We start from the raw sequence: 22331 nt of genomic DNA, 5'->3' as shown, positions 1-22331 counted from the left end.
TCCTTACCAGCCCCAGGGCTCCGGCTGCCTTCTTGAAGGGCCTGGTAAATGGGTCACTCTCGTCACATAAGCCAGTGCTTCTAGGAGGGCTGGCCACCGGGCCAGGGCCCCCTAGGCCAGAGCAGGTGGTGTCTGAGCCCCCACGAGGGCTGCACTGATGCCCAGGTAGCCCCAGCCGGCCCTTCATGGGGTGGGGTGAGGGGCTGGCTGGCTCCTCATCCCCGGCACCTGTCAACCCCCACCTAGTTAAACTGGGAACTTTGAGTGTGTGTGTGTGTGTGTGGGGGGGGTCTTAACCCAGTTAGGAGATGGGTATGAGGGGGCATCCTGGCTCCGGTTTGCAGCGCTCAGACACCCAGAGCCTTCCCAGGCCATGGCCCTGGACCGACCGAGCTGAGTCACCGTCAGGCCCCAGCCTAGGGGGAGCTCGGAGCAGGACAACCGTCCTTTGTTCCCTAACGTTTCGGCCTTTTAGGGTTCCCCGGTGACCTGGGAGCCCTGGAGAGAGGGGGTGGGCTTGGTGGGGGGCCCGGGAGACGCGCAGGGGGCGGCGGCTGGAGCCGGGACGGTGACATTCCCAGCCCCCCCTCCCCCACCCCCCCCCCGCCCCGGGCAGGGCCGCTCGCGCGCCGCCGCAGGCCCGGCGGTGGGCGTGGCGCGGCGAGGCCACACCCCTCCATGGGCGGGGCCTGCGCGGTCTCCTATAAAAGGCACGCTCCGGGAGCGGCGCTCGGCCGGCCGAGTCTCGAGTACCCGGTGCGCCGTCATGGCGTCGGTCACCGTCAAGGCCTACCTTCTGGGCAAGGAGGAAGCGACGCGGGAGATACGGCGCTTCAACTTCGGCTTGGGCGACGGGCCCGAGTCGGAGGCGGCCGCCGAGGCTGCGGTCCGCCCGGGGCCCTGCGAGCGGCTGCTGCAGCGGCTGGCCGTCCTGTTCCCCGCGCTGCGGGCCGGCGGTTTCCAGGCGCACTACCGGGGTGAGCGGGCCGGGGCGGCGCGGCGCGGCGGCCGCCTTGGTGGTCGTCGAGGCCGGCCCGGGCCCGGGGGGGCTGCCCGGCGGGTGAGGACGTTGGGCCGTTCGGAGGCCCGCGTGGGTGGGCTTCTCCCCGCGGGGCGGCGCGGGGCCCCGGGCGCGAGCGCCGCCCCGCCCCCCGCCGTGAGGCCGCCGTGCCGGGCGAACTCGGCGCTTCCCCCGCGGGGACGGGGCCGGCCTGGCGGGCGGGCGGGCGGGCAGGCAGTCACTCGGGTGACACCGACACGTCGGGCCCGCCGGGCCGAGCCGGGCGGGGGTGGAGGTGGAGGGGAGGAGGGCGGAGCGTGAGGCCGGTAAACAGCGTGGCGGGGGCGGGAGGGGCGCTGGGCCCCACGGGTGGCCGTGCAGGGGACGCGAAGGTCCTCCTCCGCCAGCCCAGGGACCCCGCCGCCGCCGAAGCCTTCTCCCCGGGGGGCCTGCGAGGGGCGGGCTGGGCGGTGGTTGTGGTGGGGAGGTGAGGGCGCTGGGCCCGCCCTCCCTCCCTCCCTCCCTCCGGAGCGGGGCGGGGCGGCGCCGTCCTTCCCCCGGGTCGGCGCTGTGGAGCCGGGCCAGCCGCCCCGCGTCTTGCTGGCTGGAGACGGGGCGGTGTCGCCCACCTCTCTGCCTGGCCCGGCCTGGAACCACTGTGGTCCAGGACCCCCCCCTTTTTTGTGGGGGAGGGGAGCCTGTTCAGGGCCTTACATTTAGGGCCAGGACACGGTTTCTGATCATGCGTTGTTCAAGGCTAGGACTCTGCCACTTGAGCCGCAGTGCCACTTCTGGCTTTTTCTAGGTAGTCTGTTGGAGATGAGTCTCATTGCCTTTCCTACCCAGGTTGGCCTCGAACCATGGTCCTTAAATCTTCCTGAGTAGCTAGGAGCTGGCAGTAGCCAGTAGTGCCCAGGTCCTAATTCCTTTCTTTCTTTCTTTCTTTTTTTTTGTGGGTCACAGGCTGGATCTCGGCCTGGGCGCTGCCCCTGAGCTCTTCAGCTCTAGGCTACCACCCTACCCCTTGAGCCACAGCCCCACTTCCTGTTTTCTAGAGGTTAATTGGAGATGAGAGTCTCAGGTCCTTTTGTGCCTGGAGCTGGCTTTGAGACTTGATCCTCAGATCTCGGCCTCCTGAGTAGCTAGGATTACAGGCGTGACCCAGGAGCCGCTGGCTGTGAATGGGTTTTTATAGGGAGCTTGTGTGTGTGTCAGTGTCAGTCATGAGGCTTGAGCTTCTAGCCTAGGCACTGTCCCTGAGCTCTTTGGCTCATTTGAGTCACAGCTCCACTTCCATTAGTGGTTAATTGGAGGTAAGAGTTTCATGGACTTGGGCTGGGAGTTTGAACCATGATGCTTAGATCTCAGCCTCCTGAGTAGTTAGAATCACAGATGAGAGCCACCGATACCTGCTTTTGTTTTCCCTTGGTGCTGGGGATGGATCCCAGGGCCTTTGATAAGTTGGAATAGCAGTCTCCCCCTGAACCACACTTTCCATTTCTATTTGAAATCTAGATGAGGATGGGGACTTGGTTGCCTTTTCCAGTGATGAGGAGCTGACAATGGCCATGTCCTACGTGAAGGATGACCTCTTCCGTATCTACATTAAAGGTAAGGGCTTGCTCTGTGCTGTTGCTGAGTAAAAACAAGGTTGGGAGACAGAGCCTTGTCTAACCAGGGCCCGAGGAAGACTCCATCTTTTTTGAGGGAGTGGGGTCTGGTACCCTGGGGCTGGGGGAAGTAAAGGATTTTGGTGAGGACCAAGGTCAAAGACAGACAAGGGTCCCTCTGCTGCTGCTCTGCTGCCTGGGGCTCGCAGGTCTGGATCTGGATTGTGTAGCTGGAGGGGAGTGAGGCTGTGAGCTTTGCTGATTATGATAGTTTTGTGTGTCCATGGAGGGACGACTCTGAAGCCTCTTCCTGAGACTCTCCTTACTCTTCCTGCAGAGAAGAAGGAGTGCCGTCGGGACCACCGCCCCCCCTGTGTTCCGGAGACGTCCCGCAGCGCCCTGCACCCTAACGTGATCTGCGATGGCTGCAATGGGCCTGTGCTGGGAACTCGCTACAAGTGTGCCGTGTGCCCCGACTACGACCTGTGCAGTGTGTGTGAGGGCAAGGGCTTGCACAGGGAGCACAACAAGCTTGTGTTCCCCAGCCCCTTTGGGCACCACTCAGAGGTGAGCAGGTCTGCTGTGGCCCTGTGTGGACACAGGGTGGCAGGAGCCTGTGACTCTGGCCCCTCATTGCCCTGCCCCTCTGCTTCCTCCTCACCAGGGGTTCTCTCACAGCCGCTGGCTCCGGAAGCTGAAGCATGGGCATTTTGGGTGGCCAGGCTGGGAGATGGGCCCACCAGGGAACTGGAGCCCACGCCCTCCTCGAGCTGGCGATGCTCGCCCCAGCACCACCACGGTGGAATCAGGTGAGGTTTGCTTCTGAACCGGCTTTTATAAAGACAGTGGGCTATGCGAGGACAGGCACTGCTGCGGAACCGGAGCCAAGCGCTGTCTCCTGTGTGCCTGTCAGGGTCCACACCAGCATGGCGTATTTGCTTGATTTGGGGTAATTGGCATCTAAGATATTGTCAGTATTTCTATACAGTGTGCACTGACTGAGTCTCTGTGGGTTGCAGAAGACAAGAGTAGCCCGGAAGCTGATAGCTCATGCTTGTCATCCTGCTACTCAGGAGGCTGAGATCGGTAGATCATGGTTCAAAGCCAGCCCGGGTACTTAAAAGTCTGAGAGACTCTTATCTACAATTAACCACCCCGTTAAAGTTGGAAGTATAGCTGTGGCTCAAATGGTATTGTGATAGTCCAGCAAAAAAGCTCGAATAGTGCCAAGAAAGGCCCTGAGTCCAAGCCTCAGTACTGGCTCAGAAATAAAGCAGAGCAGGATGTGGTCTGCTGGAGGAGGAGGGCACCCGGTGGGGGGCAGGAGAGAAGGGTGACGCGTCCCGGCCTCCGTGGGGTGGTTACCTGGATCTCCAGCAGGGAAAATGCTAGAACGGAGGCATTGCCTTAGGCTGAGTATGGCAGTTTATACCTGCAATACCCTCATTCTGTTGCAAGCCCAGAGCAGGAAAACTGAGAGTTCCAGGCCAAACTAGGCTACATAGTAAGATCCTGTCACAAAAAAACCCAACAAAGGCACTAAATTAAAGATATCTTTTGTTTGTAAAAAATCAAAAGCTTCTGGTCCATCAGAGGATCCCAGTGTGAATTTCCTGAAGAACATAGGGGAGAGTGTGGCAGCTGCCCTCAGTCCTCTGGGTAAGTGAGCTGTTTCTGTTTGTTTTTGAGGCCTGTAGTTTGGTGACTGCATGTGGCTTTGATAGCTCTCACCTGGGGTGTGGCAGGGACATGGACAACTAATGACACTGAAAGGTTTTGTATAAAACCCGTGTTTACCAAGTGCTGGGCCACAGGTACCTGAGGTCAGGTTCCCTGGAAAATTCTTGGGCTTTCTGTGAGAAGTGGCATCAGCGAGCGTCTCAGGAGGAAGGGCACTGGACTGGGTGAAGGGCTGGTTTGTCACCATCCGACTCTCCCTTGAGGGAACAACAGTCTGCCTTTCCATCTAAGCCCAGCTTTGACATATGAACTAGAGAATTGGGTGGTCCAGCTGAAATGCCATTTCATTTTTTTTCTTCCTGTTACACCCCAGACCTTGTCTGGCTGCTTCCCAAGTGCTGCCAGTTAAGGGAGAAAAGGGAATGATGGAGGCAAGTGATGCTCTGCTCTGGGTAACACTTTTTTTTTTTTGGCCAGTTCTGGGCCTTGAACTCAGGGCCTGGGCATTGTCCTTGGACTTTCTCAAGGCAAGAGCTCTACCACTTGAGCCACAGCACCACTTCTGGCTTTTCCTATGTATGTGGTACCGAGGAATCGACCCCAGGTCTTTGTGCATGTTAGGCGAGCACTTTACCATTAGGTCACACCAGTTCCGTGCTAAGGTGCAAATAGATCTGTCAGTGAGTGAGCAGACGTGCCCCTCTCGACTGCTGTGAAGACTGCAGGCACGGCTTTAGGAAGTGCCTGCACATCCTGAGTAGACGAGTGGATGCTGCCGTGTTAGGCATGGCAGTAGGGGGAAGGACTGTAGGAACCGGATGGCATCACATCTTCCTACAAGGTCAGGAAGTGTGGTCAGCCTGTGTAGAGGTTTTGTTGTGTCTGAAAGAACCCTGATGGGAGAGGGTGGTGGAGGAGGAGGGACAGGGAGAAGAGTGTGCAAGTGGAGGAGACACAGAAAAGGAGAAAGGGGGGGGCTGGGAAAAGGACTTCAGTCAGCAGGGGTCTCTGGTGTGTGATTAGAGAAGGAAGAGTTTGCCTCTAAATTGTGGCTGTGTAATCTTCGTATTGAATCTGCCCTCCATCTCACAGGCGCATGTGCGGGCTTGTGTACTGTACACCTAGCCTCCAGGTTGCTTGCCTCCTGAGCCTCGTGTGTAGTGTGTGCTTTATTGTATCCCGGGCCCTGCATGCACAAGCAGTGCATCCCGGGGGCTCCTGCACTGGCTGGGGTGTTCAACCACATGTGGTATTGGCCCTTACCCTATTTTAGGGCCTGGGCAGGAGAAACAAGGTCTCTGGACTTTGGCTCAGAAGCTGACCTTGGGTATTATCTGAGGTTAATGTTTTATCAGCTTGGATGAGGAAAGGTCCAGTTTGTAGAAGTAAGGAATTGGGGCAAGGTTGGTGAAGGACAGTGTCCCTGGGGGTCTTGAAGATGGAGGCTGACTTGGGTTTCAGACTCATGAGGTTACGCCTTATCATACCTCCACTGTGTGGTTCTGAGTAGGCTGAGTGCCAGTGTCCTGGTGTCATGCTGATGAGACTAAGTGAAAGCGCTCCCTACACCACAGTCCCCAGATTCAGGGCCTAGGGACTCAAACTAAGGGCCTGGGCACTGTCAGCTTTTGGGCTCAATGCTAGTGTTGTACTACTTGAGCCGCAGAGCTACTTCTGGCTTTTTTCTGGCTTTTTCTCTAATTTTCATGGACTTTACTGCCTGGAATGACTCTGAACTTGCACTCCTCAGATCTCGGCCTCCTGAGTCATCAGATTGTAGGCATGAGCCACCAACACCAGGCCCCAGATTTTTTGTTTTTAGAGATCTCACTTGTAGGTAAGTTCTGGGCTAAATGGCTTTGTTTATTCCTTGGTTCTAGGCATTGAAGTCGATATTGATGTGGAACATGGTGGGAAGAGAAGCCGCCTGACACCTGTCTCCCCGGAAAGTTCCAGCACAGAAGACAAATGTAGCTCTCAGCCAAGTAGCTGCTCTTCTGAACTTGGAAAACAGGCTGGGAATGGTGAAGGCACTGCTCAGTCCCTGACAGAACAAATGAAAAAGATTGCCCTGGAGTCTGTGGGGCAGCCTGAGGTATGCTGGTCCCTCCTGCCCACTTAAACTAGCTTACCTGGTGCTTTCTGCCCTTCTCCGCGCAGCCCTAGGCACTCTGTCAACTTGCAATGTACGCCTGTGGTATCTCAGTCACCGATAGAATGTTTTGTGCTGTGTGAGCCTCTCACTGCATGGCTGTGCACAACTTTTGCCCGTCTTTAGGACTCTTTCCCCCCTCCCCCCAATTGCCCATTTCTTTATGGGGAGTTGGCAATGCGGCTGGCCTTGTCATCTGCCCATGGTCCATGTGCTTGCTTTAGGAACAGATGGAGTCTGATAACTGCTCTGGTGGAGATGACGACTGGACTCATCTGTCCTCTAAAGAAGTAGATCCATCTACAGGGGAGCTCCAGTCTCTACAGATGCCAGAATCAGAAGGGCCCAGCTCCCTTGATCCTTCCCAGGAGGGGCCCACAGGACTGAAGGAAGCTGCCTTGTACCCACACCTTCCACCAGGCAAGTGATGGAAGGGTTCTGTCCCTTCTCATGTTGGCAACACAAACCAAAGGATGAGTTGGCCTCTCCTGTCGGAGTGGTCATTTAATCATTCAGGCACTGGGGCTTGAACTCTGGGCCTGGGCGTTGTCCCTGAGCTCTTCAGCTCAAGGCTACTGCCCTAGCCCTTGAGCCACAGTGCCACTTTCTCATCTGATAATTGGAGGTAAGTCTCAGGCTCTTTTGTGCCTGGGCTGGCTTTGAATCTTGATCCTCAGATCTCGGCCTCCTCATAGTTAGGATTACAGGTGTGAGCCACTGACATTCACCCACACTGCAGGTTTTTTGTTGACTTTTGCCAGTCCTGGAGCCTGGCACTGGGCCTGGGCACTGTCCTTGGATACTTTTTGCTCAAGGCACTCTGCCACTTGAGTCACAGCACCACTTCCAGCTTTTTCTGAGTATGTGGTACCGAGGAATCAAACCTAGGGCTTCATGCATACTCTATCTACCACTTGAGCTACAGCACCACTTCGGATTTTTCTATGCATGTGGCACTGAGGAACTGAACCTGGGTCTTTGTGCATGCTAGGCAAGCACTCGGCCACTAGGCTAAACTCCCAGCCCAACTTTTTGAGACAAAGTCTCACCAGCCAGACTAGCCTTGAAGTACATAGCCCAGGCTGTGCAGCTCTGCTGCTTCTACTTATGTGTTTAGGCTGCAGGCCCACACAAGCATGCTCAGCATTTCTACTTGTTTTTGGTGTTGACGTTCCGAGGATCAAGTGATTTGCCTCCATTCTCCCCAGTGGCTGGAACCATAGGCCTGTGCTATCAAGCATAATATAATGGCAGAGTTGGGTGGTAAGAGACGGCCTTAAAAGCTTTTGCAGCTTGCATAGCAAGCCTATTTAGCCCTTAGAGGAAAAGCTTGCCAGGTCTTCCTGTGCACATGCCTGTTAAGGCTAATGGGCTCTGGGGAGGAAGTTCCGCCTCGAGTAACAGTTCAGTGACACTCCTCCCCTCCGTGGCTTCCTCTACTGTTTTGGCAGAGGCTGATCCCCGGCTGATTGAGTCACTCTCTCACATGCTGTCCATGGGGTTCTCAGATGAAGGTGGCTGGCTCACCAGGCTCCTACAGACCAAGAATTACGATATTGGAGCTGCTCTGGACACCATCCAGTATTCGAAGCACCCGCCACCATTGTGACAGTTTGTGCTATAACCCTACCACAATCTTGTGCACCTTTCTGTCTTCTAGTTGTGTTGAGTTAGCATAGAGCAGCAGGGCCTTACAGACAATGGCTAATCCAGAATCTCTGGGGTGGGGATGCATGAAGCCATTCAGAGCAGTAGGAAGGGCAGGAGGGGAAAGCTGCACATTTGCTGCATGTGTCTGATGACTAATACCAGCTCCCGAGCTTCCCTCCAGAGGCCTGGCTCCATCCTCCCCGCTGGCATCACATCAGCAGCCCCCGGGTCCTGCCTAATGGCTACCTTTTGTTTTTAAAAGTAACAGTTGATTTTCCACAAATGCAAATGCTCTAGGGAGCAAGCCCCATGGTCAGTGGGTCCCCCTGAGGGAAAACCCTCCATGGTGGTTGTTTTTTTGTGTATATGTGCCAGTTGTGAGGCTTGAACTCGGGGCCCGAATGCTGTCCCTTAGCTTTGTCACTCAAGGCTAGTGTTCTGCCATTGAGCCCCACAGCTCCACTTCTGGCTTTTTGCTGGTTAATTGGAAATAATCTGATGGGCTTTCCTGCCCTGACTGGTTTTGAACTGCAATCCTCAGAGCTCAGCCTCCTAAGTAGCTTAGAGGATAGGCCTGAGCAAGCAGCATCTAGCTTTGGTTCTTTCTTGAGCTCTTGCACTCTAGTTTTCCTGTCCAGACCTGTCAGCTGCTTTTAAAGTAAAATTCCTCTGTAGCTGTCTTGTTGCCCAATTTTTAACCAATTAAACTTAGGTTAAACACTTTATATAATGTTGTCCTTACTGGTTTCAGAACGTTCTCAGTTCACAGGTCATCATCGAAGTCCTCCCCAGTTGTAAAGAGGTTACATAGGCTCACTGACGGGGCCTTCAGTGTCTGCTGGGCCGAAGCCGTTGCCACCACCGAAGGTGTCTCTATGTCCCATGATCCTTTGGGGTTCTTCCTGATGGGTCCATCTGGACGGCATGTGGCCTGAGGAAGCTGGACGGTGGCAAGGGGCCAGCTTGAGCAAGCTTTTCTGGAGGTCTCAGTCTTAGGGGTCCCTTGCTCAGTGTGTGTTGGGCAAGCAGGCCTGGGGCTCCTCAGGAGTGGTCTTGTTGGCTCTGTGTCCACATGTGAGCTGTTTCCGGGTGATGAGAGAAATCGTGCCCACTTAGAAGATGGATTCTTACTGTAGGATGCAGGAGCTGGTTTCCACTGGGGACCACCAAGCTCGCTGGTATGGTAGTGTGCAGAGCTCTGGAGGCTGCTGCCTTGTTGCTCCGTTCCCTGCAGACCCTGAAAGAAACCAGAGAAGGCCGGGTTCCTCAGCTTTGGTACCAACAGCTTCACTTGACGGGTCGGGGTCCTGCCTGCTAGTCCTGGCAGGGTGAGGACAGGCTCAGAGGGACGATGCGCACCCCACACCACCCTGACATGGCTGTCCTGTCTGCTCAATCCTGACCAGGTAGGAGGAGTGCGTCTAGGGCTAGGACAGGGTTATGGAGGTGGCTGCACTTTCTTGGTGGGGCATGGCAAATGGGACTAAGCTAGGCATCACATGCTTGTAATCCTAGCTACTCAAAAGGTTAAGAGAGAAGAACTGCAGATGGAAGTCAGCCTGGGCAGGAAGAGGCTATTTTTTTGGCCAGTCCCAGGGATTAAACTCAGAGCCTGAGCACTGTCCATGGGCTTTCTCAAGGTTAGAGCTCTACCTTGAGCCATAGCACCACTTTCGGCTTTTTCTGAGTATGTGGCACCAAGGAATGGAACCCAGGTCTTTGTGCATGCTAGGCAAGCATGTTACGACTAGACCAAACTCCTGGCAAGAATGAGACTTTTAACCTCAACCACCAAGGGACCAGAAGAACTGTGATTCAGACAATAAGTAGATGGCCATCTTCCTTGAGAAAAAAGCTAAATTCTCACTGTCTAGGCCCCCGAGTTCAAGCCCCAGTACCAGTACAAACAGAAAATCAGGTTTCACCTCTTGAAACCCAGAGCAGTTCCTACACTCTGCCCAGGAAGAGCCTGCAGTCTGAGCCTTGCCACTGAACTTCAACAGGCTGTGGGATAAAACAGGACACACACTATTGGGTCAATGGACTAGCACACAGTAATTCAGTAACTTGCATTGTGCTGCAACCTGTCCACATACTGGAGTGAGTCACTAGGTAGGTATTGGCAACTCTAGTGTTGGACTGCTGTATTGGCTGGGAGCAGCCTGAGGCTGACTAGACCTCTGCCAGGAGGCAATGTCCCAGTGGGGATTTTTGGCTGCCTCAGTCAAACCTTCATCCTGCAGTGCTGAGTGCATGGGACCAGACCCGCTGGGTCTGAGCACCCAGCAGCACACTGTGGGGGGAGGCTCTGGATGCAGGATTGAGTAGCTGGCACAGGGAGGTGTCTTGAGGGCCCATGCAGACCCTACTATGCACAGCCAGGTGAAGAGTTCCCCAGGCTGCAGGAGGAGGACATCCTGCCGTTGAGGTGCATGAGCCCGTACAGCGTCTACTGGGGTCTCAACAGTGAAGCACACTCAAGCCCTGCCATCTGGACTCCACTGCTTGGGAGACTAAGGTAAGGGCGGCTGCTTAAGTTCAGGAGCTGGAGGCCAGTGTGGGACCTCATATAATAAGATTCTAAGGTCTAGAGAACATGCTTACACAGGTGAGACTCATAGGACCAGGGATACTACTTGTCTCCTGGGGTGGACATGCTGGCTCCATGGAGACTGGTCTGTGCAGTCCGGTTCCTGGCAGAAGCACTCATTGTCAGCCATCCAGCTTAGCACCCAGCAGAGCAGAGTCAGGCTCCCAGCCCCAGGAGGAACCTGCTCGTCACTCAGAGCTGCCCAGCCACCACTCTGTGCTCTTAGGTGAATCATACCTCACAGTACATTTCTTGCCTGTCCTGGGGCTTGCCCTGTGCTTGGACACTTTTTGCCCAAGGGTACCTGTAGCTCCACCACTTGAGCCACAGTGCCACTTCCAGCTTTTGTGTATGTGGTGCTGAGGAATTCAACGCAGGACTCGATGCGTGCTAGGCAAGCACTCTATCATTAGGCCACACTCCCGCCCCTCATAGCACATTTTTTATTTGAAAATGCAATCTACCTTAAAAGCCACCTGGCTCCTTGACCCAAGGCAGTGTCCCCAGATTCCTTGTAGATGTCTAGAGGGGGAGCCTTTGGGAAAGTGTCTGAGGTCTGCTTCTCTGGACCTGCTGGCCACTATGCCCATACTTCAGGAACTTGGCTGAGTCATTTTCCTCTTGAGATTTTTTTTTGGGGGGGGGGGAGGGGTTGGTTGTGGGGCTTGAACTCAGATCCTCGGCACTGTCGCCTGAGCTCTTTTGTTTAGGCCATAGCACTCTGCCACAGCTGCTCAAAGCTGAGGGAAACCCGGCACGTCAGCCCATTTCCTTGGGGATGACAGCCCTGGCAGACTTGACTCTGCTGGAGCTCAGTCACTTATCCTAAACTCCAGCTAAACTCTTAGTTTCGGGAAAGTCCAGGTTCTTCTCCCACCAGGAAGGGCATCTGGCTGGATGTGAGTGGCCTCAGACACCAGGATACTACAGACTTGGGCCTTGATAAAGCAACAGGGACAACTTGGCAAGAAACTAAGTCAAATGGTGAATTTGGCATAGCATACATGCTTGTCACAGTGACACTAACTCAGGGTTGAGAAATGTGGCTTAGTGGTAGAGAACTTGCCTAGCATGCATGAAGCCCTGGGTTCTCAGTGGCACACATTTATAGAATCGAGAAGCCTAACTTAAACGCCCACACTAGGAACCTCATGCGTTGTATGCTGTAGGTCACTTTTTGGTGCTGGTCTTAGGAGCTGAACTCAGGCCTAAATGCTGCCCCACTTGTGTCACAGCTCCATTCTGAGCTTTTTAACTAGAATTAAGTCTCATGAATATTCATAGCTATTAGACTTCTCAAAATGAATAGAACAGAAAATCGAGAGCATGCTCATGCGAGGTCACAGCCAGTTAATAGCAAACAGACAAGGTGCAGTGCTTGCCTAACATTCACGAAGACCTGGGTTCAGTTGTCCGGTACCACATAACAAAAAGCTGTAAGTGGTACTGTGGCTTAGGTGGTAGAGCACTAGCCTTGAGATAGTCCAAGGACAGAGCTCAGGCCCTTAAGTTTTTTGTTTTTTTGGCCAGTCCTGGGGTTTGAACTTAAGTGTGTTTGGCAACATAAACAGAATGTGGTGTCACAGCAGGTGCAAGGGCTCACCTACCTGCAGACTGGCATTCTCATCCTGTGCCTGGCCTTCTCCACTGGGATGCACTTCGCTAGCAGCTTTCAGACAACTGAGGGGAAGGGACCAGGAAAATAAGGGACAAAGATGAAAGAACAGGCTGCAAGCACCTGACAATGATACTGAAGATTATTTGGGGGGTCCTGATGTGATCCACTCTTTCCCAGGACTGGAGGAGGCCAGGCAGAGAGTGTGTCTCTAGTAATTGAGGGCTGGATGACCTCCATAATCCCCTCGTCCTAGAGCTGGAGGGCTCTGGTATAACGCTCATCTAATATGTGTAGACTTGAAGCTAGTAAAGGGCAAACTTCATCAACTAAAGAGGTCCTCGTGGCCCTCTGAGGACACCTGACTTCTCCTTTCTAATGCTACCACTGGGCAGCTGGGAGGCTTGTTGCCATCACCTCTCCTCTCTCACCTGCTGTAAGCTCTACCACTGAGCTACATTCTTCATACAAGGCAGATAAATCTGAATAAATTATACCTTTACCATTTGGCTTAGTGGTAGTGTTTTGCCTAGCATGGATGAAGCGCTGGGTTTGATTCCACATACACAATAAAAGAAGTAGCACTGTGGCTCAAGTGGTAGAGTGCTACCCTTAAGCAAAAGAAGCTAACGGACAGTGGCCCAGGCCTTGAGTTCAAGCCCTAAGGCTGGCAGAACAAGAAATCCAGGACCGGGTGAGGTAGAGTGCCCGCCTAGCATTCATGGAGCCCTGGTCAATCCTTAGTACCACATACACAGGAAAAGCTGGGGGGCTCAAGTGGTAGAGCGCTAGCCTTGAGGAGGACAATGCTGAGGCCTTCTCACGCCTGTAATCCTAGCTACTCAGGAGACTGAGAGCTGGGAATTGCGTTTCAAAGCCAGCTAGGGAACTAAAGTCTGTGAAACTTATCTCCAATTAACCACCAGAAAACTGGAAGTGGAGCTGTGGCTCAAGGGTAGGATGGCAGCCTTGAGCTGAAGAGCTTAGGGACAATGCCCAGGCCCATGATCAACAACAAAAAAATTTCCCCCATAATGTCTGCAAATGACTGCAAAAGTTTTCTATGAGATGCTACCTCTTTGATTCTAGAAAATGTTCTCTTACCTTTGAAATGCCTTTACCTCATTCCCCCCTCCCTTTTTTTTTCCCCCCTTGGCAGTCTTGGGGTTTGAGCACAGGGCCTCCTGATTGATACAGGCAGGCCTCTACTGCTGAGGCACTCTGCCAGCCCACTCTCTTTTCTCTAGTCTTTTTCTTTTTGGTATCACTGGGCTTCACATATGCTAAGCAGGCCCCTTTGCCACTGCACTGGGCTCACTAGTTCTCATCAGTTGCACTAGTTTCTGTCCATGGTTCTGGTTCCTGCCTCCATCCACAGGCATGGAAGAAAGTCAGATTTCTTTTGCATAAGGCACTGAGGGCTGGGCATGCCCCGGAGGGAGCAGTGCTGCCCAGGAGGCCCGGGCCTGAAGCAGACAGGCCACTGCCCGTCCCTGTAAAAGCCCACACAGCTCCTGCATGTGCTGAGAGGCGGCCCACCCCAGATTCAAGAGGGCAACTCTTGGTCAGTCCCGGGGCTTGAGCACTGTCCTTGGGCTTTCTTAAGGCTAGAGTTCTACCACTTGCGCCACAGCACCTATGTATGTAGTACTGAGGAATTGAACCCGGGTCTTTGTGCATGTGAGGCATGCATTCTACCACTAGGTCAAACTCCTGGCCCCATCTGGATTATTTGTATCTTCAAAATAAAGCAGTAAACATAAGCATTTAGTGTTTCCTGAGTTCTGTAGCCACTCAAGCAACTTGCACCTATAGCTGGAGTTGTGACAGGTCTGAAGAGAGGGCAGTCTGGGGCACTGGAGTCTGACACCATCTTGAGTACTCAGTATCCCCACTGACTGGGACAAGAAGACATCTAGCAGCTGCTGCCTGCCAGAGGAGAAATCCCTGTGCCTTTCTGGCTTCTGTGTTGGCTTTGGTGGAGCGCTCTCCCATTGGTTCGTGAGGCTTGAGCTCTGGGCTATCAGCCTATCCCTCGAGCCACAGCACCAATGTGTTTTCTAGTGGTTAACTGGAGATGAGTCTGATGGACTTTAGTGCCCTGGCTGGCTTTGAACTGGGATACTCAGATCTCTACCTCCTGAGTAGCTAGGATTATAGGCATGAGCCAAAACCAGGGTTTGAATTTAAGGCCTTGCACTTGCTTGACTTCCTGGCTCAGCTGGCGTTTGTCCTCTTGAGCCATGTCTCCAGTGCTGCTATGTGCTAGCTATTTTAAGAGGCAGAATTGAATCCCATGGACTTTTCGGCTTGGAACCTCCCCTCTCTGGATCTCAGTCTCCTAAGTAGCTAGGATTACAGGCAGGAGCACAGCATCTGGCTGTAGTCAGTGGTTTCAGTGGGTTCTGTTGTAAAACTGGGAATTAAACTGACTTCTCCACTCCACGCTTCCTCCCCCAGGGAGGGTCCCCACAGGACACAGTCACCCACACCTTTCAAACCATACCTGAGTGGCAGCTCAGAAGCCTGGCCCTGCAGCAGATTTAGTTTTTGGACATGGCGTCTGCACTCAGCACCGGAGCCCTCACCGTAGGTCTGGGAAGGAAAAAACACCCACAAAACAGATCACTACACATGCCTCTGCCCCAGGGAGGACGACGCTAAGTCCTGCCAGGCCTGGGGATGAATATGACTGCGATTTCTAGAATGTTTACAAACAAATGGGCTCTGGAGCTGAGGTTTAGCTTTACCTGGCTGCTTGAATTCTCCCTAACAACTCCACTCAACCCGCAGCCCTACACAAAATGGTTAATGGACGTAAACAGAAAGGTCATGAGAAGCCTCAACGATGTCAAAAGGTACGTGACATAAAATTTATCCTCACTATAATCAAAAGAATACAAAATGGCACAGTTTTTGAGCAGTTGCTCATTTGTTCAATCTATGTCTGAGCGAAATCCACAAAACCCTTATCTCCATAAACCATCAAAAGCCAGAAATAGATGGAGGTGTGGCTCCATCCAGCTAGTAGACACTAGCTGTGAGTGAAAAAGCTAAAGGGACAGTGCTCACACCCTGAGTTTAAGGCTGTGGTACCAGCACACACATGAGTGTGCATGCACACATCCACACACACACACTCCCTGCGAAGACCATTCCAGGAGGCACAGTGGAATGGAAATAAGTGCAGAGAGCAAGGCCTGGCACTGGGAGGTCTGGGAAAACACACAGGAGATGAAATTTGGAACTTGGTTAGGTTTCTACCATAGCAGAACTAGCTTCCTGGGCCTATTGGAAGCTTGAATTCAGGGCCTGGGTGCTGTTTCTTCTGAGCTGTTGTGCTCAAGGCTGGCACTTAAGTACTGAGCCATAGCTCCACTTATGGCTTTTTTGGGTAGTGAACTGGAGATAAGAATTTCATGGACCTTTCCTGTTATATCTGCTTTGAACCACTGTCTTCATACATTAGTCTCATGGGTGGATAGGATTACAGGCGGGAGCCACCAGCACCAGGCTTCAGCCACACGTGGCTTTGCAGTCCCCTTTTGGGGCAGTACTGGGATTGAACTCAAGGTCGCACGTTTGCTATGCAAGTTCTCTATCACTTGAGCCATATTTGCACTGGTTAGATTGGAGGTCAGGGCTCTGAATGTACTTGTGCTTCCTGTATCACTATGGACGACAGGTTTAGCCACTGTGCCCGGTCACGACCCCTGTAACTGGACTAATAGAGCAACACTGCACCCTAGCACTGCTGTATCATCTCACAAACTTTTATGCCCAAGCTGGCCTCCAACTGCAGTGCTCTGAACTCTGCCTCCCAAGAAGCTAGAATACAGATTGGAGACACTGAACCCCGTCCTGGGGTTCTTCATGAGGGATACTACCAACTGTAGATGGAAAATACTCGCAAAAGCCCCCCTGCATCTCTGCTAAGCATGTGCCTGCTTCATCTGTTAAGCAGTTATAAAAAGGGATTTAAATTTGTGCACTGTGGTAAGTATTGTGCAGTCCTTGAGAGATGATTTAGTGGTCATAGGAGGTGGTGGGTAAACCTTTGTCCCAGCTATTCAGGAGGCGGAGGCAGAAGGATTGTTCAAGGCCAACCTGGGACACAGCTTGTATTCCACCCTCACCCCAGAGAAGCACGCTAGAGGACACGGGTGGGCTGTGTGGCATTTCATGGATGACGAATTTTGTATCTATTGTGGGTCCTGGACCCAATGCCCCAGACATCACCAGAAAGAAAGCATGTTTGTGTTTTGTCAGTTAAGTATGGGGGGAAAGGGGCATTCTGGGTGCACACTGCACCTGCTCTCTGCCTGCCAGGCCATGTGCACAGAGCTGGGAGCCCAGGGCACTGAGTCAGGTGGGTGCTTTCCATATGGACAGCAGGGGTGCGTGCATAGCCTGAACCAGGACCTGCCACAAGGGCACAAGAAAGCCAACCCAGATTCCACTCCTCCCTTCTCAAGGCTGCTACCAGCGTGAGCAACCATGGGGCGGGGCGGGGGGGAAACGATGGACTCTATCACAGAGGGCCTTCCAGCCCCACACAGTGGCAGCAGAGGGCAGTGTGCACACCAAGAAGGGGTGGGAGGACTAAAAACAGTGAATTCAACTTGTCAGCCTTCCCAGTGCTCTTTGTAGGAATAAACAAGCTGAGAAATGTGCATCGTGTCATTTTTGGTGACATGCTCGCATGCTTCTATTTAAAACTGCTATTGCACAATATAAAGATGAACAGCAAAATTCATCTTAACTGAAATGTTGGCCTTTTCTTAGGAAGACATTGAGCATTTAAGATGTAGAAAGCCTGCAGGCTGGACATGCCTATAATCCCAGCCCTTGGTGAATTGGTGGTAGTTTGGGCTACAGTGGAGACTGAACCACATCAAAAAGAAGGGGTTAGGTGGCCGGGAGTTTGGCCTAGTGGTAGAGTGCTTGCCTAGCATGCACGAAGACCCAGGTTCGATTCCTCGGTACCACACACGTAGCAAAAAGCCAGAAGTAGTGCTGTGGCTCAAGTGGTAGAGCCCTAGCCTTGAGAAAATCCAGGGACAGTGCTCAGGCCCTGAGCCCAAGCCCAGGCAGAACTGGCAAAAAAAAAAAAAAAAAAAAGAAGGGGGGGGGGGGTTTGGTGGTGCAAGGCATGGAGTTAATCCCCTCCCCATTAAAATGAAAGCCAAGAGCATGAAAGGCAGGAGAACGCGCCATGTCTGTTTTGGGGTGTAAGGGATTTAACCCAGGGCTTTGCTTATAATAAGCACACGCTTTACTACAGAGCTACTATAGTCCATTTCTAGTGTTTAATATGAAATGTGCCCCCACCCCCGCAGGCTCTTGCTAATGGGGTGGGGTTGCCAGGCTTCCAGGAAATGACTGGCTCAAGAAGGCTCTGAACGAATGCATGGTTTAAGCCAAGATGGATTCCAAATCAGAACAGACTGCTGGGCGGCAGTGATGGATGGCAGGTGGAGAAGCTTCTGGCGTGGATGCATGGAGCTACTTCCTGTCGGTTGTGGGGCTTGAACTCAGCCTGGGCGTGGTCCCTGAGCTCTTCAGCTCAAGGCTACCTACCACCCGACTCCGGGGTCTGGGCCTTCTTGTCCCTGTATTCTTCAATTCAAAGCTACAGCCCTACCCTTGGAGCCACAGTCCCACTTCCAGTTTTCTGGTGGTTAACTGGAGATAAGAGTCTCAAAAACTTTAGTGCCCGGGTTGGCTTTGAACCGTGATTCTCAGATCTTAGCCTCCTGAGTAGCTAGGATTACAGGCCTGAGCCACGTCCAGCCTTTTTTAAAGACAAGGTTGCTAATTGGCCCAGGCTAGCCTTGAACTCAATCTGCCTCAGCTGCCTAGTAGATGATGATATAGAGGCACTTTCCATACTTGGCTAGTGTTTCAGGTGTTCTGTTTTTTCTTTAAATTAGCTTACACATTAGTTATATGAAAGATTTCACTATTACACCTCCACACATACACTGTATTCCAATCACTCTGACACCTCCCCCCCCCAATGTATCCCCAATAGGAGTCACTGTTCCATTTTCATAGTTGCAAATAACCTCTTTGGAGAGAATTCAAACTCCTGCATTCTCCCAGCCATCAGGTTTTTGGTCTGACTGTTATCCAGTTTCTTGAGGCAGAATCTCACTTTGTAGCTAAGTTGGCCGGGAACACTCTATGTGGTTGAAGCTGGCTTCAAACTCCCGTCTCAACCTCCTTAGTTTGTGTGTGTTAGTTACTGAGGACTGAGCCTTGCATTTGCTAGGCAGGCACTCTACCACTTGAACCATGTCTCTAGTCCATTCTGCATTGGTTATTTCCCAGGTAGGTCTCACTTTAAGCCCAGAGCAGCCTGGGTTGTAGGTCCTCCTACAGGGTGACAGCTGCAGCACTGTGTCCTGCCCTAGAGGCCTTGCCCTAGTCTCCTCCCCAACCGCTGGGACTGCAAGCCCTGGAGAGTTCTGCCCTTAGATTCCCTGTTACCCTATAATGTTGCCAACCCTTTGGTTTTTACCTCCTAGAAGCCATTCCGAAGTGTTTTTGGCTATCAACAGTAACTAAAAGAACCTGGGTGGGGGGTGTGGCTCTCAAATTGGTAGAACACCTGCAGACTCAGTGCAAAAGACCCAGGACCAAACCACAGTACCACCAAAAAAAGCCCAACCAGAACTGTGATGGAGCAATACCTCTAAAGCAATCCCATTTCTAGGATTTTGTCCTCAGGACACAAATAGCTAGTCCAGCGAACAAAAGCACAATTGGAAAAAATTTCACTGCTGAAGTTACCTAGCATAACCGAGGCCCTGGGTTCAACCTCTACCACTGCAAAATAAAAGGTTTTACTGCAGAGCTGTGCATCATAGTGAAGACCCAAACCAATCAATCCATAGATGCGATGTGGGCCTGGACATTTAGTCAACACGATGGAGCACTGAGAAACCAGGTGGAGCCTCTGCTCCCACGGAGACAACGGCCCACTCCAACACATTCACACACAACTTCCAATGAGCATGAGAACAGGGGGAGCCCCCGGTGACTACAGAATCCTTTAAAAAAAAAAAAAAAAGTGGGCTTGCATGGTTTCAAAGACAATGATGGGGAACAGGTGGGAAAAGCAGGGTCAGGAAAATGAGAACCCCGCAGAAGGGACCAGGGCAACAGGTCAGATGCCCATGTGTGCCAGGCAATCTACAGACTTCCAGTCTGCTCCAGCTCTAATCCCTCACGCTGCCACCAACAGTTTTCTGTGAAGCCTGCTAGGCCTGGTTTCCGTTATTATTTTTTTTTCCTGCCAGTCCTAAGGCTTGAACTCAAGGCCTGAACACTGTCCTTGGGCTTTTTCAAGGCAAGTGCTTTACCCCTGAGCCACACCACCACTTTTTCTGTGTATATGATACCCAGAAATAGAACCTAAGGCTTCATGCATGCTAGGCGAGTACTCTACCACTAGGCCATGCTCCAGGCCCCCATTACCTTTTTATACAGGTCAAGTTCGTCTCATGGTACTGAGTCCAGTTTTAAATTATATGCTTGTGTGCTCTTTGCGAGCTCTTTTCTGTGAATTTCCGCAGGAGAGGGGGAAAGGTGGGGGTGCACTTCCTGCTGGGGACTTACCCGCAGGAGGGACTGCTTCTCTCCACAAGCCTTGCACGTCCACTTCCTACTCTTTTTCACCTGGAATGAAATTGCAGGAATAAAGCTGGGGCTCATGTCTATAATCCTGGCTCTTCAGGGGCTTTTATCTGAGGGTATAGTGATTTGAAGCTAGCTGGGGAGTGTGACTCAAGTGCCAAGAACACAAGAGTGTGAAGCCCTCAAGTTCAAGCCCCAGTACTGGCGCAAAACAAAAAGAAAAACCAGAAATATCCAGACAGCTGTACAAAACAATCAAGAGTGCTGCTATACTGTAGATTTTACGAACTACAGCCTGGAGCCTCTGGCTCGTGCTTGTAATCCTACCTACTCAGAAGGCTTACATCTCTGGGTCGTGGTTTGAAGCCAGCCCGGGTAAGTCCAAGGGACCTTTTTTCTTTTTTTTGCCAGTCCTGGGCTGAGCTCAGGGCCTGAGCACTGTCCTTGGACTTTCTCAAGGCTAGAGCTCTACCACTTGAGCCTCAGCACCACTTCCGGTGTTTTCCATGTATGTGGTGCCGAGGAATCGAACCCGGGTCTTCGTGCATGCTAGGCAGGCGCTCTACCACTAGGCCACACTCCCGGCCCCCACTCGCGAGGCGGACGCCGGGGAGAGCCCGGGCTCCGGGGAAAGATCCTGTGCACACCACAGCGACGTCTGCTGCCGTGCTTCAGACGCGCCGGGCGAGGCGGGCGCCTCCCGGGACCCGGGGCTGGGCCGCGGCCTCGGGTCTGCACCACCCACCGGGCCGGGCGCGGGACGGAGCTCCGAGGCCGCGTGACCGGACGCCACCCGAACCCCCCACGGCTTTCCCACCGTCGCGCGCCAGGAGAGGGCGAGGCCCGAGCCCGCCTCACCTGGTGAGCCTGGAAGAGTCGGCAGCTGTAGCACCGGAGGACGCGGGACCGCTGAGCGGACGCCATGCTGACGCCCGTCGCGCGTGCGCGCGCGCATGCGTGCTGTCTGGCCTTGGCTCTGCTTTATGTACCGGCTCCGGAACTCTCTGGGCTCCGGCGCCCCCTCGCACGCATGCGCTCCACGCCGCGCCCTCTCTAGACCTCGGCGCCAACTCGCACGCATGCGCTCCACGCCGCGTCCGCTCTAGACCCCGGCGCCCCCTCGCACGCATGCGCTCCACGCCGCGTCCTCTCTAGACCCTGGCGCCCACTCGCAAGCACACACGCTTTAGGCTAAAGACCCCTCTAAGCCCCACGCTGAGGCCAGTCCTGGCCCTGCTCCCCTAGACAGGCTCCACCCAGCTTGCTCGGTGCTGGCTGCACCCCCCCCCCAGGGCTCTTGGCCTCTCTGCCCCGCGAAAAACCTTGAGGTGACTGGGAATGACCAATCGACACTACTGGCAAAGCAACAAAGAATGGTTTTGATCTGGAGGCATGGCTCAAATGGTAGAGCACCTGCCCATGAAATCAAGAATCCCGGAGTTCAAAACCTACTACTACCAAAAAGGATAAAAACAAACAAAAACAGGTTCTGCAAGCTGTGTGTGTGTGTGTGTAACTGGGCTTGAACTCAGTGCCCAGGTGCGTGTGTGTGTAACTGGGCTTGAACTCAGTGCCCAGGTGCGTGTGTGTGTAACTGGGCAAGCTGTGTGTGTGTGTGTGTGTGTAACTGGGCTTGAACTCAGTGCCCAGGTGCTGTTCTTTAGCTTTTATGCCTAAGTCTGGATCTTTATCATCTGTGTCACAGCTCCACTTTGCGCTTTTTGCTGGTTAACTGGAGATAAGAGTTTCATAGACTTTACTGTTCAGTGAGACCCTCAGATTTCAGCCTCCTGAGTACCTAGGATTACAGGCATGAGCTACTGGAATCTGGTTGCTTTTTTCATTTTTGTAGTGGCTTTTTTTGTTCTCTTAAGGAATTTTAGCCAGGCAATAGTGGCTCACACTTGTTATCCTAATATACAGAAGGCTGAGACCTAGGGGATCATGGTTCACATCCAGTCTGGGGAGAAAAGTTCTCAAGACTCCATCCCAACAGAAAGTTGGTTCAACTGGTTGAGTGCTAGCTAAACAAGTTGAGCAAATGTGATTTCAAACCCTGGTACTAGAAGGCAAAAAAAGATAAGGAAGGAAGAAAGGAAGGAAAAAAGCTCAAGCTCAGTGACTCACATCCATACTCATAGCTACTTGTGAGGCAGAGATAGGGACAATAATGGTTGGAGGCCAGCTTGGGGAAAAAAGTTAGCAAGACCACATCTGGATCCGTAAGCCAGGTATCATGGTACATACCTGAGCTCAGTTATGCAGGAAGTCACAGTTGGAGGATCAAGGTTTGAGGTTGACCCCAAGCCAAAAAACACCAGCACTACCTGAAAAATAAAGCAAAATGAGCTAGGAATTCTAGTGCACCTGTCTAGCAAGTGTAAGGCTCTGAT

The 22331-nt window shown here is 52.9% G+C and overlaps 2 protein-coding genes across 3 annotated transcripts; one reads left to right on the top strand and one right to left on the bottom strand.

Annotated features, from left to right (window-relative positions):
* Positions 1-743: 743 nt before the first annotated feature.
* On the top strand, positions 744-8822 carry Sqstm1 (sequestosome 1). 2 transcript variants are annotated; one of them, XM_090320732.1, is made up of 8 exons: positions 744-977; positions 2516-2611; positions 2948-3177; positions 3275-3419; positions 4189-4269; positions 6171-6385; positions 6667-6862; positions 7894-8822. In XM_090320732.1, exons 1-8 carry the CDS (start codon positions 767-769, stop codon positions 8049-8051), a joined length of 1332 nt encoding a protein of 443 aa, XP_090176858.1. In that variant the 5' UTR covers positions 744-766; the 3' UTR covers positions 8052-8822. The 2 variants fall into 2 exon arrangements, with proteins under 2 accessions (XP_090176858.1, XP_090176859.1); XM_090320733.1 differs by lacking the exon at positions 4189-4269.
* On the bottom strand, positions 6917-20879 carry Mrnip (MRN complex interacting protein). The gene is made up of 5 exons (XM_090320734.1): positions 20797-20879; positions 19921-19980; positions 14804-14892; positions 12290-12362; positions 6917-9329 (listed from the first exon to the last, which is right to left on the bottom strand). Exons 1-5 carry the CDS (start codon positions 20860-20862, stop codon positions 8856-8858), a joined length of 762 nt encoding a protein of 253 aa, XP_090176860.1. The 5' UTR covers positions 20863-20879; the 3' UTR covers positions 6917-8855.
* Positions 20880-22331: the final 1452 nt, after the last annotated feature.

Source organism: Megascapheus bottae, chromosome 29 (genome assembly GCF_031878675.1).
Source record: "Megascapheus bottae isolate mThoBot1 chromosome 29, mThoBot2.hap1, whole genome shotgun sequence".
NCBI classification, from domain to species: Eukaryota; Metazoa; Chordata; class Mammalia; order Rodentia; family Geomyidae; genus Megascapheus; species Megascapheus bottae.
Note: the sequence above shows the minus strand (reverse complement) of the source record. Positions and strands in the feature narration are given on the sequence as shown.